This window comes from Coregonus clupeaformis, chromosome 2 (assembly GCF_020615455.1).
Source record: "Coregonus clupeaformis isolate EN_2021a chromosome 2, ASM2061545v1, whole genome shotgun sequence".
NCBI lineage: Eukaryota > Metazoa > Chordata > Actinopteri > Salmoniformes > Salmonidae > Coregonus > Coregonus clupeaformis.
In genome coordinates, this window is record NC_059193.1 from 24,970,775 (window position 1) to 24,983,839 (window position 13,065).

At 48.5% G+C, this 13,065-nt stretch overlaps 1 protein-coding gene across 2 annotated transcripts in view; it reads right to left on the reverse strand.

Annotated features, from left to right (window-relative positions):
• LOC121532055 (disks large homolog 3) overlaps positions 1-9,979 on the reverse strand; it is a 156,936-nt gene extending 146,957 nt beyond the window's left edge. Inside the window, exons 1-2 of one of the 2 annotated variants that reach the window (XM_045227074.1) lie at positions 9,744-9,979; positions 7,332-7,457 (exon numbers count right to left, since the gene is read on the reverse strand). In XM_045227074.1, coding sequence (XP_045083009.1) covers positions 7,332-7,457; positions 9,744-9,759 — 142 coding nt within the window. In that variant the 5' untranslated portion in view covers positions 9,760-9,979. Of the gene's footprint in view, positions 1-7,331; positions 7,464-9,743 lie in introns of both variants that reach the window. The other variant, XM_045227073.1, reaches the window with a different exon arrangement.
• Between the last annotated feature and the right edge of the window lie 3,086 nt (positions 9,980-13,065).

Below are 13,065 nucleotides of genomic sequence, written 5' to 3' on the forward strand. Positions count from 1 at the left end.
ACACAAATACAGCCAGTGCAAAAATACCTTCACCACTACAACAATCCCACTACAACAAGTAGCCTAAGCAAAGTCCTTCTACCTCTATTGTAACGATCCCGGCAGTCTGAGTCGGGTCCTGTCTGTGGACTAGTTGTTATGTTCGTGATCTCCAGTTTCCCGAGGGTTCTGGAACGCTCCGGGGAGCTCTCTTGATTTCCGCACCTGCATCCCATCAGCAATCTGCACACCTGGTCCTGATCATCACCCTCCTTAGGCTCTGGCCTAACATCCATTCCCTGCCGGATCGTTAGCCATGAACAGTAGGTTTACCAGAGTATCAGTCTTAGAGCCTAGCGTTAGTTTTGTTGTTTTTGCACCTTGTTGGTTTGTTGCTTACTTACCCCCGTTTTGTTCCATCTGCAGTCACCCGTCCGGAACCTTCCTCCAACCTCTGCCTGGTGGTCGGCGGCTGCCGACCCAGGATGGGATCAACCACTGCACCCCCCAACAACTAATCAACGCCGCCCGCTCTGTTCCCTGGATTATTCAGCATCACTCTTGAACTTGTAAATAAACACTCACCTTCGTTTCAACTTACCTTGTCCTGGTCTGCTTCTGGGTTCTGGCTTAGCAACTCGTGACAGAACGATCCGGCCCGTAATGAACCCAGCGGACCTGGACTCTGTTCGCCATGCCATTACCCAGCAGGAGAAGATGTTGGGCCATCATAGCACGGTACTACAGGAGATCGCGTTGTCAGTTCGGAACCTTTCTACCGGTCTGACGGAGGTCCAGAACCAACGCAAGTGTCCAGTGGAAGATCCACTACCGGTTTCACCCATCTCGCCTGCCGCTTCTGAAGCTGTGTCCTTCCGTGAGCCCAAGGTTCCGACACCGGATAAATATGAGGGGGGAGCTGGGAAGATGCCGTTCCTTCCTTATGCAGTGTGGATTAGTGTTCGATCTACAGCCCTACTCTTATGCCACAGACAAGGCTAGGATAGCCTTTGTGATTGAGTTGCTGCGTGGTCGAGCGCTGGAGTGGGCTTCAGCCGTTTGGGAACGACAGGATCCCTGCATGGCTTCATACCAGGGGTTCACGGCCGAGATGAGGAAGCTCTTCGACCATTCCGTCCGAGGGAGGGACGCAGCTAGGCGCCTGTTTTCGCTTCGCCAAGGAACTCGTAGCGTGGCCGACTTCGTGATCGAGTTCAAGACGTTGGCTGTGGAGAGTGGGTGGAATGAGGAGGCTCTGCAAGCGGCCTTTTACCAGGGTTTGTCGGAGCAGCTCAAGGATGAGTTGATCTCCTATCCGGAGTCTAGTGACCTGGACAGCTTGGTAGCCTTGTCTATTCGGGTGGATAATCGAGTCCGAGAGCCGAAGGAGGGAGAAGCAATGGGCTCCGTCCAACCGATCAGCTTCTCAGGTTCCAGTCGGGTCGTCAAACTGCGCGGCTCGCTAAAGTTGGGAGGACTTTTAGCGAGCCAGTTTCGACCTCTCAATACCTCTGTCAGACCCCCGTTTCCCGGCTACCCTTATGAACAGGAATCAGAGCTTAGCGATTAACGCTTTATCGATTCAGGTGCCGATGGAAGCTTTCTAGATGCCGAGTTGGTGGAACAGCTGGGGCTTTCCAAGGAGCAATTGCCGGAAGCCATTGAAGCTACCACTCTGGACGGCAGTAGTCTGGCACGTATCACGATGAGGACTGAACCGGTTAAGATGCGGTTGTCGGGGAATCATTCTGAGATGATTTCATTTTTCATTCTGCCGTCTTCCCAGGTTCCTCTGGTCCTTGGATACCCCTGGCTGAAGGAACACAATCCCACGTTCGATTGGGTGACGGGCAAGGTAACGAGTTGGAGCCTTGATTGTCATGCTAACTGTCTCAAGACTGCCTGCCCCCATTCGGTTCCCAGTCAGGTGATTGAGGCTAAACCCCCAGATTTGTCCCTGGTTCCCGAGACATATCACGATATGGGGGAAGTTTTCAGTAAGCAGAAGGCTCTGTCACTCCCTCCCCACCGACCATATGATTGTGCCATCAACCTGTTCCCTGGAGCTGTCTACCCCAAGGGAAGGTTATACAGTATCTCCCGACCTGAACGTGAGGCTTTGGAGACCTACATCAAGGAGTCCCTAGCTGCTGGTCTCGTTCGTCCCTCGTCATCACCCCCTGGGGCAGGATTCTTCTTTGTGGGTAAGAAGGATGGCTCTCTTCGACCGTGTATTGATTATCGGGGGTTGAATGACATCACGGTCAAGAACAAGTATCCCCTGCCCTTGATGAGTTCTGCCTTCGACTCCTTACAGGGTGCTACGGTGTTCACCAAGCTAGACCTACGCAATGCGTATCACATGGTCCGGATCAGAGAGGGGGACGAGTGGTTGACGGGTTTCAATACACCGATGGGTCACTTCGAGTATCAGGTGATGCCGTTTGGACTGACCAATGCTCCAGCGGTATTCCAGAGTATGGTGAACGACGTCCTGAGAGATATGATCGGTCTCTTTGTGTTTGTTTACCTGGATGACATTCTGATCTTCTCGAAGGAACCTTCCGACCACGTCCAGCATGTCCGGCAGGTTCTGCAGCGATTGTTGGAGAATCGCCTGTTCGTGAAGGCCGAGAAGTGCGAGTTTCACGCCCACACGACATCCTTTCTCGGGTACATCATCTCCAGGGGAGAGATTAGGATGGACCAGGAGAAGGTTAGAGCGGTTCTGGAATGGGCCCAGCCCGGTACGAGATTGCAGCTCCAGAGATTTTTGGGGTTTGCGAATTTCTACCGCAGATTCATCCGGGATTACAGCCGTGTGGCCGCTCCGTTAACTGCCTTGACTTCCAGTATCAGGACCTTCAAGTGGAATCCGGAGGCGGATCGAGCGTTTCTGGATTTGAAGAGGCGATTCACCAACGCACCGATTCTCTCTCAACCGGACACGGCCCGTCAGTTCGTCGTTGAAGTGGACGCGTCTGATGTGGGAGTTGGCGCCATCCTGTCGCAGCGATGCTCCACGGACAGTAAACTCCATCCCTGCGCCTACTACTCTCGTCGCCTTTCGCCTGCGGAGAGGAATTACGATGTGGGTAACCGGGAGCTTCTCGCGGTGAAACTTGCCTTGGAGGAGTGGCGCCACTGGTTGGAGGGGGGCGGAGCAACCGTTTATTGTCTGGACTGACCACAAGAATCTTGCTTACGTGCAATCGGCTAAACGTCTCAACTTCCGTCAGGCCAGGTGGGCGTTGTTTTCGGACGATTCAAGTTTTCCCTGACGTTCCGACCTGGATCTAAGAACGGCAAGGCGGACGCCTTGTCCCGGATGTTCTCCAAGACGGAGGAGAGTGGGTCCAAGACCGAGACAATTCTCCCCCGGAACTGCGTCGTGGGAGCAGTTATGTGGAAGATTGAGGAGGAGGTGCTGGCGGCCCTTCGGACTCAGCCCGGTCCCGGTAACGGTCCACCCGGTCGGTTGTTTGTGCCTGAGTCGGTTCGTCCTGCTGTCCTCAAATGGTCCCACGCCAGCAAGATGGCTTGTCACCCTGGCGTGGCTCGGACAATGGCGTTTCTTCGCAGACGTTTTTGGTGGCCTGCCATGGCCGAGGATACTCGGGGTTATGTTGCTGCCTGTCCAGTGTGTGCGCAGAATAAGAGTACCAATCGGCCCAGCTCTGGACTACTTCACCCCCTTCCTATTCCCCGGCGACCATGGTCGCATCTGGCCCTGGACTTTGTCACTGGGTTGCCCGCTTCTGAGGGGAACACGGTCGTTCTGACTATCGTGGACAGATTCAGCAAGTTCGCCCACTTTGTGCCTATTGCCAAGCTTCCCTCTGCCTCGGAGACGTCCGAGATCCTGGTTAGGGAGGTTTTCAGGGTCCACGGGTTGCCCAGTGATATCGTTTCCGACCGTGGGCCTCAGTTTACCTCTGCTGTCTGGAAGTCCTTCTGTTTGGCCATTGGAGCTACAGTCAGTCTCACATCTGGTTTTCACCCCCAATCTAATGGTCAGGCGGAGAGAGCCAACCAGAAGATGGAATCCACGCTACGCTGTCTGGCCTCTTCCAACCCCACCTCCTGGGTCTCTCAGTTGCCTTGGGTTGAGTATGCCCACAATACTCTCCCTACATCTGCCACTGGGATGTCTCCCTTCCAGTGCCTGTATGGCTACCAACCTCCCTTGTTCCCTTCTCAGGAGAAGGAGCTCTCAGTGCCTTCTGTTCAGGTCCATATTCGTCGTTGCCACCGGACCTGGCATCGGGCCAGAAAAGCACTCCTTAGAGTTTCGGACCGGTATCAGCTCCAGGCGAATCGTCGCCGGATCCCCGCTCCCACCTACACCATCGGAGATAGGGTCTGGTTGGCCACACGGGATCTTCCTTTACGGACTGAGTCTAGGAAGTTGTTACCGAAGTTCATTGGTCCGTTTGTGGTGGAGAAGGTGATCAATCCGGTGGCAGTTCGACTCAAACTCCCGAGGACGCTCAGAGTCCATCCCACCTTTCATGTCTCCTGCCTCAAGCCTGTTTTCCTCAGTCCTCTGTTGCCTCCTCCGCCTCCTCCTCCTCCTCCTCGGATGATCGGAGGTGGTCCTGCCTACACGGTGCGTCGCATCATGGATTCCAGACGGCGGGGCCGGGGTTTCCAGTATCTCGTGGACTGGGAGGGGTATGGTCCTGAAGAGAGGAGTTGGATTCCGCGGCGACAGGTCCTAGATGCTGACCTCATCAGTGACTTCTACCGCCTCCATCCTGGCGCTCCGGGAGTCCGCCCGGTGGCGTTCGTCGGAGGGGGTACTGTAACGATCCCGGCAGTCTGAGTCGGGTCCTGTCTGTGGACTAGTTGTTATGTTCGTGATCTCCAGTTTCCCGAGGGTTCTGGAACGCTCCGGGGAGCTCTCTTGATTTCCGCACCTGCATCCCATCAGCAATCTGCACACCTGGTCCTGATCATCACCCTCCTTAGGCTCTGGCCTAACATCCATTCCCTGCCGGATCGTTAGCCATGAACAGTAGGTTTACCAGAGTATCAGTCTTAGAGCCTAGCGTTAGTTTTGTTGTTTTTGCACCTTGTTGGTTTGTTGCTTACTTACCCCCGTTTTGTTCCATCTGCAGTCACCCGTCCGGAACCTTCCTCCAACCTCTGCCTGGTGGTCGGCGGCTGCCGACCCAGGATGGGATCAACCACTGCACCCCCAACAACTAATCAACGCCGCCCGCTCTGTTCCCTGGATTATTCAGCATCACTCTTGAACTTGTAAATAAACACTCACCTTCGTTTCAACTTACCTTGTCCTGGTCTGCTTCTGGGTTCTGGCTTAGCAACTCGTGACATCTATTTAAATAGGTACTATACAAATGTACAGTAGTGACAGTAGCAAACAAACCTTGGCCCTGAATGCAAACAACAGAGAGCATCTGGGAGGCTAATGCGATGAGTAATGTTTGAATAACCCCGTATTCCCTTTAGCTGTGTAAACGTTCAGCACCTCCCCTGTGCCTGGGCTGATGATTAAAACCACATGTTGAGTAGAAAACCCGGGCCTCATTTGACCCTGCTCTGCCCCTGCACCTGAGACACTCTCTCTCTCACACAGACTCTCTCGGCTGTATCCTCAGGCTGAACTCAGATCAGTCAGGTAGGCCAGGAGAAACAGGGAGTGAGGATGGCGCGGCACAGCAAACATGACCGTTTGTTTTCTACAGTACTCTACTCCACCGTACCTCCAGCCCCAGCCTATGGCTGCACATTCCTGCCCCGGGATCCAGACTCTTTGGAATGGAATGCTTGGAATCCTGATTCGGGATCATAAACCTCCTCGCTGCAGCCCAGCCTGCTCTTTTCATATGGAGGCCACGTCTTTAATAAATCAGATGCAAACTGTTGGGATAGTCATATGTGGTTTACAAAGCCATCCTTTGAATACTGAAGATATTGACCACATGAACTGGCTGACAGATAGATCAATATATCTGGTATTTTCTGTGTTGTGATTAACACATTGTTTTTTTGTTAGACTGCAGCAATAGTTTCGCTAATAGCACATTATCATCAATGTATCTGTTCAACGAGTTTGGACAGGCATGCATCCATGTCTGGAGAGACCACTGATCAGGGTGGACAGCATCCTCAGTCTCCCGTCTTCTCCAGTCCTCACCCCTGCTCCATGGTCACCCATCCCCCATGGAGGCTCCAGAGCGCTGGGTAGAGCATTAGTAGCAGCAGACCCACAGGCTAGCATCATTATGGCATGGCCATGGTAATTAGAGGGGCCACTCAACCATTGGTTAAATGGAACTAATTTGTCTCCTTTGCAGGGTAAAAAGACTGAAGTGAAATATAGTTTCACAGGAGCTATTTTGGGGCCCTAACTGCTTATTAAGGTATCGTTGCAATTCACTCAAGACTTAGTTTAGTTAATGGTTCCAGTTAAGCAATGATACTGTAGATGTGGTGAGGTCATGCACATTCATGGTATTGCAAAAGCTATTCTGGACTGGTAACACCCTGTTATTACACCTCATACAGCAGGGTTTTGGCTGTTGCGAGTGAACCATACCTAATGAGGAACTCTTTCTATGAGATGATCCTGACCAAGTTAGGAAAAGATGGCACAGTGCAAATACTGATTCTTGTGCAAGTTGAGAAAATATGTGTAACTCTTTTAAAAGGTAAAGAAATGTGAGATTTTGGTAAAACTTTGAGCTCTGAGAGGGCCGGCTTGTGATCAGCCCATAGATAGTGTCATGGGCATGTTTATTGGATTTAATTACCATCCGAGTACATTAGAGTGGGGGGTATACAACAAACCTTTTGTGAGTTGAACTGAAAGGCCTCTTTCATGGGACTTAATTGAGAAACGTTTAGGCTCTTCCCACAAAAATTTATATAACCTGCCTCTGCCATCTACGTCCTCTAGTTCTGGCCAATAACAAGCCTCCACACAAAAACAACTAGTGAGTCGTCTCTCATTTTCTCACACATCTGTACGTAGGAAGATCATAGTTTTGTTGAAACTAAACACACTAGTTTCCCAACCCTGGTCCTTGAGTACCCCCAGCAGTACACATTTTATTGTAACCCCTGGACAAGCACACCTGATTCCATTTGTCAACTAATCATCAAGCCCTTAATGAGTTGAATAAGGTGTGTTTGTCCAGGGCTATAATGAAAAATGTGTACTGTTGGGGGTACTGGAGGACCAGGGTTGGGAAACACTGCACTAGTTGATTTGGAGTAAAGTGATTTGAAAATGAATGTGCTTGTATTGTTGTGGGAATGGACTGAGACTTCCTTATTCATAAAATAATAATAGTGAAAGCCTGTGTGTATTTTCCTTCTCTTACCTAGTAGGGCATGAAACAGTTGGCTGCCGAAGATGGCGGAGACCTTCCCCACGCTGGTCTTCAGGGCCTGTTCCTCTGGCCTGGTCAGACTATCCTGGTACTGTCTCAGCAGACCCACTGCCCTCTCTGTGTCTGACAACATGAATGCTTCATGTTAACACCCTCACAGAGCCAGTCGTGATAGAAAGTTAAGAAACTGATCAGATGTGCAGTGTACATTACCATTATGGTCCTTCAAACGATTAGCAATATTATTCCACCATTAGCATAACACAAGTCTAAATGTATGTGAAACTGTAGGAAATGCCTAATATTAGGGGGTTTACCGGGCACACTCATGTGATAGGCTACTATACAATTTAGGATTGAGTTGGTTTTGTTCATTGCTCAAGAGTTTGTCTGACTTTTGGTGCTGCTATAGGCAAGAAAGGGGAGTGCTATCAGAACTTGAGTATAGTAGGCTACAGCCTACCCTATAATGTATAGCAGCCATACCCTATAATGTATAGCAGCCATACCCTATACTGTATAGCAGCCATACCCTATACTGTATAGCAGCCATACCCTATACTGTATAGCAGCCATACCCTATAATGTATAGCAGCCATACCCTATACTGTATAGCAGCCATACCCTATACTGTATAGCAGCCATACCCTATAATGTATAGCAGCCATACCCTATAATGTATAGCAGCCATACCCTATACTGTATAGCAGCCATACCCTATACTGTATAGCAGCCATACCCTATACTGTATAGCAGCCATACCCTATAATGTATAGCAGCCATACCCTATACTGTAGATAGTGATATTTTTGGAATTTGGTCAGGATTCGACTCCTGGTATCATATGAACAAACATAAGACATGGAAAATGTGTAGAATTGCAGGAAATTAGCTTTAAAACTGCACATTTTTCTCTCTGCCAACAAGAGGGATGTGAACAGTTTGGGGTCGCATGGGTTGCGAGGTGGGGGTTTGTTACTACACCAATAAATGACATTATCCATGTGACCGGACCTTCTCAAATATACTGAACAAAAATATAAACGCAACATGCAACAACTTCAACGATTTTACTGAGTTACAGTTCAAATAAGGAAAATAGTCAATTGAAATAAATTCATTATGCCCTAATCTATGGATGTCACATGACTGGGCGGCGCAGCCATGGGTTGGCCTGGGAGGGCATAGGCCCACCCACTGGGGAGCCAGGTTCAGCCAATCAGAATGAGTTTTATACCAACCTAATTGACAGAGTGAAAAGAAGGAAGCCTGTACAGAATACAAATATTCCAAAACATGCATCCTGTTTGCAACAAGGCACTAGAGTAATACTTCCCCACAAAAGGGCTTTATTACAGACAGAAATGCTCCTCAGTTTCACCAGCTGTCCGGGTGGCTGGTCTCAGACGATTCCGCAGGTGAAGAAGCCGGATGTAGAGGTCCTGGGCTGGCGTGGTTACACGTGGTCTGTGGTTATGTGGCCGGTTGGATGTACTGCCAAATTCTCTAAAATGACGTTGGATGCGGCTTATGGTAGAGAAATGAACATTCAATTATCTGGCAACAGCTCTGGTCGACATACCTGCAGTCAGCATGCCAATTGCAGGCTCCCTCAAAACTTGAGACATCTGTGGCATTGTGTTGTGTGACAAAACTGCACATTTTAGAGTGGTCTTTTATTTTCCCAGCACAAGGTGCACCTGTGTAATGATCATGCTGTTTAATCAGCTTCTTGATATGCCACACCTGTCAGGTGGATGGATTATTTTGGCAAAGTAGAAATGCTCACTAACCGGGATCTAAACAAATTTGTGCACAAAATGTAAAAGAAATAAGCTTTTTGTGCATATGAAAAATGTCTGTGATCTTTTATTTCAGCTCATGAAACATGGGACCAACACTTTACATGTTGCCTTTCGATTTTTGTTCAGTACAGTATTTGAGTACCCCAGCTGTGTATACGTTGCACGAGGGTGCACAGCTGTTTGCCGAAGCCAGGTGGGAGGTATAGGTAGCCTAATTAACCGCCTTGAGATGCTCCTCACTCACTTACTACAACCACATAAAGTTTATTATGAGTAAACTGAATTACTTCCCTTGGCAGTGTGAAAGTGCTCCATGGCAGTTGCCTATATATGAATTCATGGAAACATACTTCCTGTTTTCCCTTAGAAGACTTCACGTTTCTTCCAAAAATGCACTAGTTCATTCGGTTCAGGCTTCATAGTTGGTAACACAGTGGCAAAACCACGGATAGCCTATGTTGTAGCTGCTATTTTCGACTTGTCAATACTTTAACAACTATGAAAGCGAATAAACCTAAACGTTCTATAAACTGTCTCGAACAAAGTATAAAACTTGTACACAAACTAAACACCTGAGAAAAATTATGTAGGCACTTACCGTACTTGTGGACCATGGTGTGTAGAAAAATATTTTGAGGACTACTATACTAGGCAATCCGAAAACGAACCCACACACCAGAAGAAAAAAGTTGAAGTTCGGCGTAGAATGTTGTACCGTTATTCTCCACCAAAACAACTGTAATCCTGACCACCAAAACAGACACTCCCAAATTCGCTCTACACTGAACTGTTACATTAACCGTAGAAGTAGCAGGACACTTGGCACGAGAAGGGTTCCATGTGAAGTTCCCGGGATTTCTGTTGAAAAAGTGAAAGTGTTTATGCGTCACGGGTCGCGCCCTCGGCCCCTCGCCTAAACATGTGATCACTGTATAGGAGAGTCTGTAGCCCATCCATGGGGATGTATCACTGTATAGCAGTCTGTAGCCCACCCATGGGGATGTATCACTGTTTAGCAGTCTGTAGCCCACCCATGGGGATGTATCACTGTATAGCAGTCTGTAGCCCACCCATGGGGATGTATCACTGTATAGCAGTCTGTAGCCCACCCATGGGGATGTATCACTGTATAGCAGTCTGTAGCCCAACCATCAAATCAAATAAAATTGTATTTGTCACATACACGTGTTTAGCAGATGTTATAGCGGGTGTAGCGAAATGCTTGCTCTTCTAACTCCGACAGTGCAGTAATATCTAACAAGTAATAATTAACAATTTCACAACATATACCTAAAACACACAAAACTAGTAAGGAATGGGATTTAAGAATATATACATATATGGACAAGCAATGACAGAGCGGCATGGACTAAGATACAGTAGAATATTATAGAATATAATGCAGTATATACATATGAGATGAGTAGTGCAAGATATATAAACATGATTAAAGTGACTAGTGTTCCATTTCTTAAAGTGGCCAGTGATTTCAATATGCAGCAGCAGCCTCTAATGTGCTAGTGATGGCTATTTAACAGTCTGATGGCCTTGAGATAGAAGCTGTTTTTCATTCTCTCGGTCCCAGCTTTGAGGCACCTGTACTGACCTCGCCTTCTGGATGATAGCGGGGTGAACAGGCAGTGGCTCGGGTGGTTGATGTCCTTGATGATCTTTTTGGCCTTCCTGTGACATCGGGTGCTGTATGTTTCTTGGAGGGCGGGTAGTTTGCCCCCGGTAATGCGTTCGGCAGACCGCACCACCCTCTGGAGAGCCCTGCGGTTGCGGGCAGTGCAGTTGCCGTACCAGGCGGGGATGCTCTCAATTGTGCATCTGTAAAAGTTTGTGAGGGTTTTAGGTGCCAAGCCGAGTTTCTTCAGCCTCCTGAGGTTGAAGAGGCTCTGTTGCACCTTCTTCACCACACTGTCTGCGTGGGTGGACCATTTCAGTTTGTCGGTGATGTGTACGCCAAGGAACTTGAAGCTTTCCACCCTCTCCACTGCGGTCCCGTCGATGAGGATAGGGGGGTGCAACCTCTGCTGTTTCCTGAAGTCCACGATCATCTCCTTTGATTGGTTAATGTTGAGTGAGAGGTTATTTTCCTGGCACCACACTCAGAGTCCTCACCTCCTCCCTGTAGGTGGTCTCGTCATTGTTGGTTATCAAGCCTACTACTGTTGTATCGTCTGCAAACCTGATGATTGAGTTGGAGGCGTGCTTGGCCACGCAGTCATGGGTGAACAGGGAGTACAGGAGGGGGCTGAGCACACACCCTTGTGGGGCCCCAGTGTTGAGGATCAGCGAAGTGGAGATGCTGTTTCCTACCTTCACCACCTGGGGGCGGCCCATCAGGAAGTCCAGGACCCAGTTGCACAGGGCGGGGTTCAGACCTAGGGCCTCAAGCTTAATGATGAGCTTGGCGGGTACTATGGTATTGAATGCTGAGCTATAGTCAATGAACAGCATTCTTACATAGGTATTCCTCTTGTCCAGATGGGATAAGGAAGTGTGCAGTGTGATGGCGATTGCATCGTCTGTGGATCTATTGGGGCGGTAAGCAAATTGGAGTGGGTCTAGGGTGACAGGTAAGGTAGAGGTGATATGATCCTTGACTAGTCTCTCAAAGCACTTCATGATGACAGAGGTGAGTGCTACAGGGCGATAGTCATTTAGTTCAGTTGCCTTTGCTTTCTTGGGTACAGGAACAATGGTGGCCATCTTGAAGCATGTGGGAACAGCAGACTGGGAAAGGGAGAGATTGAATATGTCCGTACACACACCAGCCAGCTGGTCTGCGCATGCTCTGAGGACGCGGCTAGGGATGTCGTCTGGGCCGGCAGCCTTGCGAGGGTTAACACGCTTAAATGTCTTACTCATGTCAGCCAGGGGATGTATCACTGTATAGGACTCTGTAGCCCACCCATGGGGATGTGTGTCTATAGACAGCATGCACCGACAAATTCCTTGTCATTAAAACATACGTTCAGGTTTTTGTGGGATCATTTTGCTAGACTAAAATCATAATTTCCATCATCTTCATCATTCATCTCTGCTAATTCTGTTCTCATGATCTGATGACACCTGTATATTGCTTTGTTTGTTGTCTGTGTTCTATGTTCTGTGTTTTGGATTGTTTTTATTATTTTTAGGATTATTTATAGTGTTTATTTTTCTTGTCTCTTGGTGTGAGAAAAGCGCTTTACAAATTAAATGTATTATTATTATTATTATCATCTTCATAATCTTCATCTTCATCATCGTCATCATATCCACCACCAACAACCCGATTATTATCATCAATATCACCAAGGAACAATTACCTTCGGTTCCCACTTTTTCAAATAGCCAACCAAAAATACTCAATAGTTTGACACTTCAAATTTGACCATGGCACAAACATTTGGTTACTTCTGCCATCTAATGGTTGTAGAAGAGACTTTTTATTTTTCTCTTATTTTTTTTTTTTTTTAGTCATTTAGCAGACGCTCTTATCCAGAGCGACTTACAGTTTGTGAATACATATACATATTTTTTTTTTTACTGGCCCCCCGTGGGAAACGAACCCACACCCCTGGCGTTGCAAACGCCATGCTCTATCAACTGAGCTACATCCCTGCCGACCATTCGCTCCCCTACCCTGGACGACGCTGGGCCAATTGTGCGCCACCCATGAGTCTCCCGGTCGCGGCCGGCTGCGACAGAGCCTGGATTCGAACCAGGATCTCTAGTGGCACAGTTATGCAGTGCCTTAGACCACTGCGCCACTCAGGAGAGTTGCCAAGGAGTAGCACCTGCAGCAACTGAACCCAACACATTCCAAGGTGTTACTGCATTTTGTTTTGTTATTCACACAGACAAATAAATCATCATAACATGTTTTTTTTCTGACACACACACTCTCTCTCTCACGCACACACCTACTC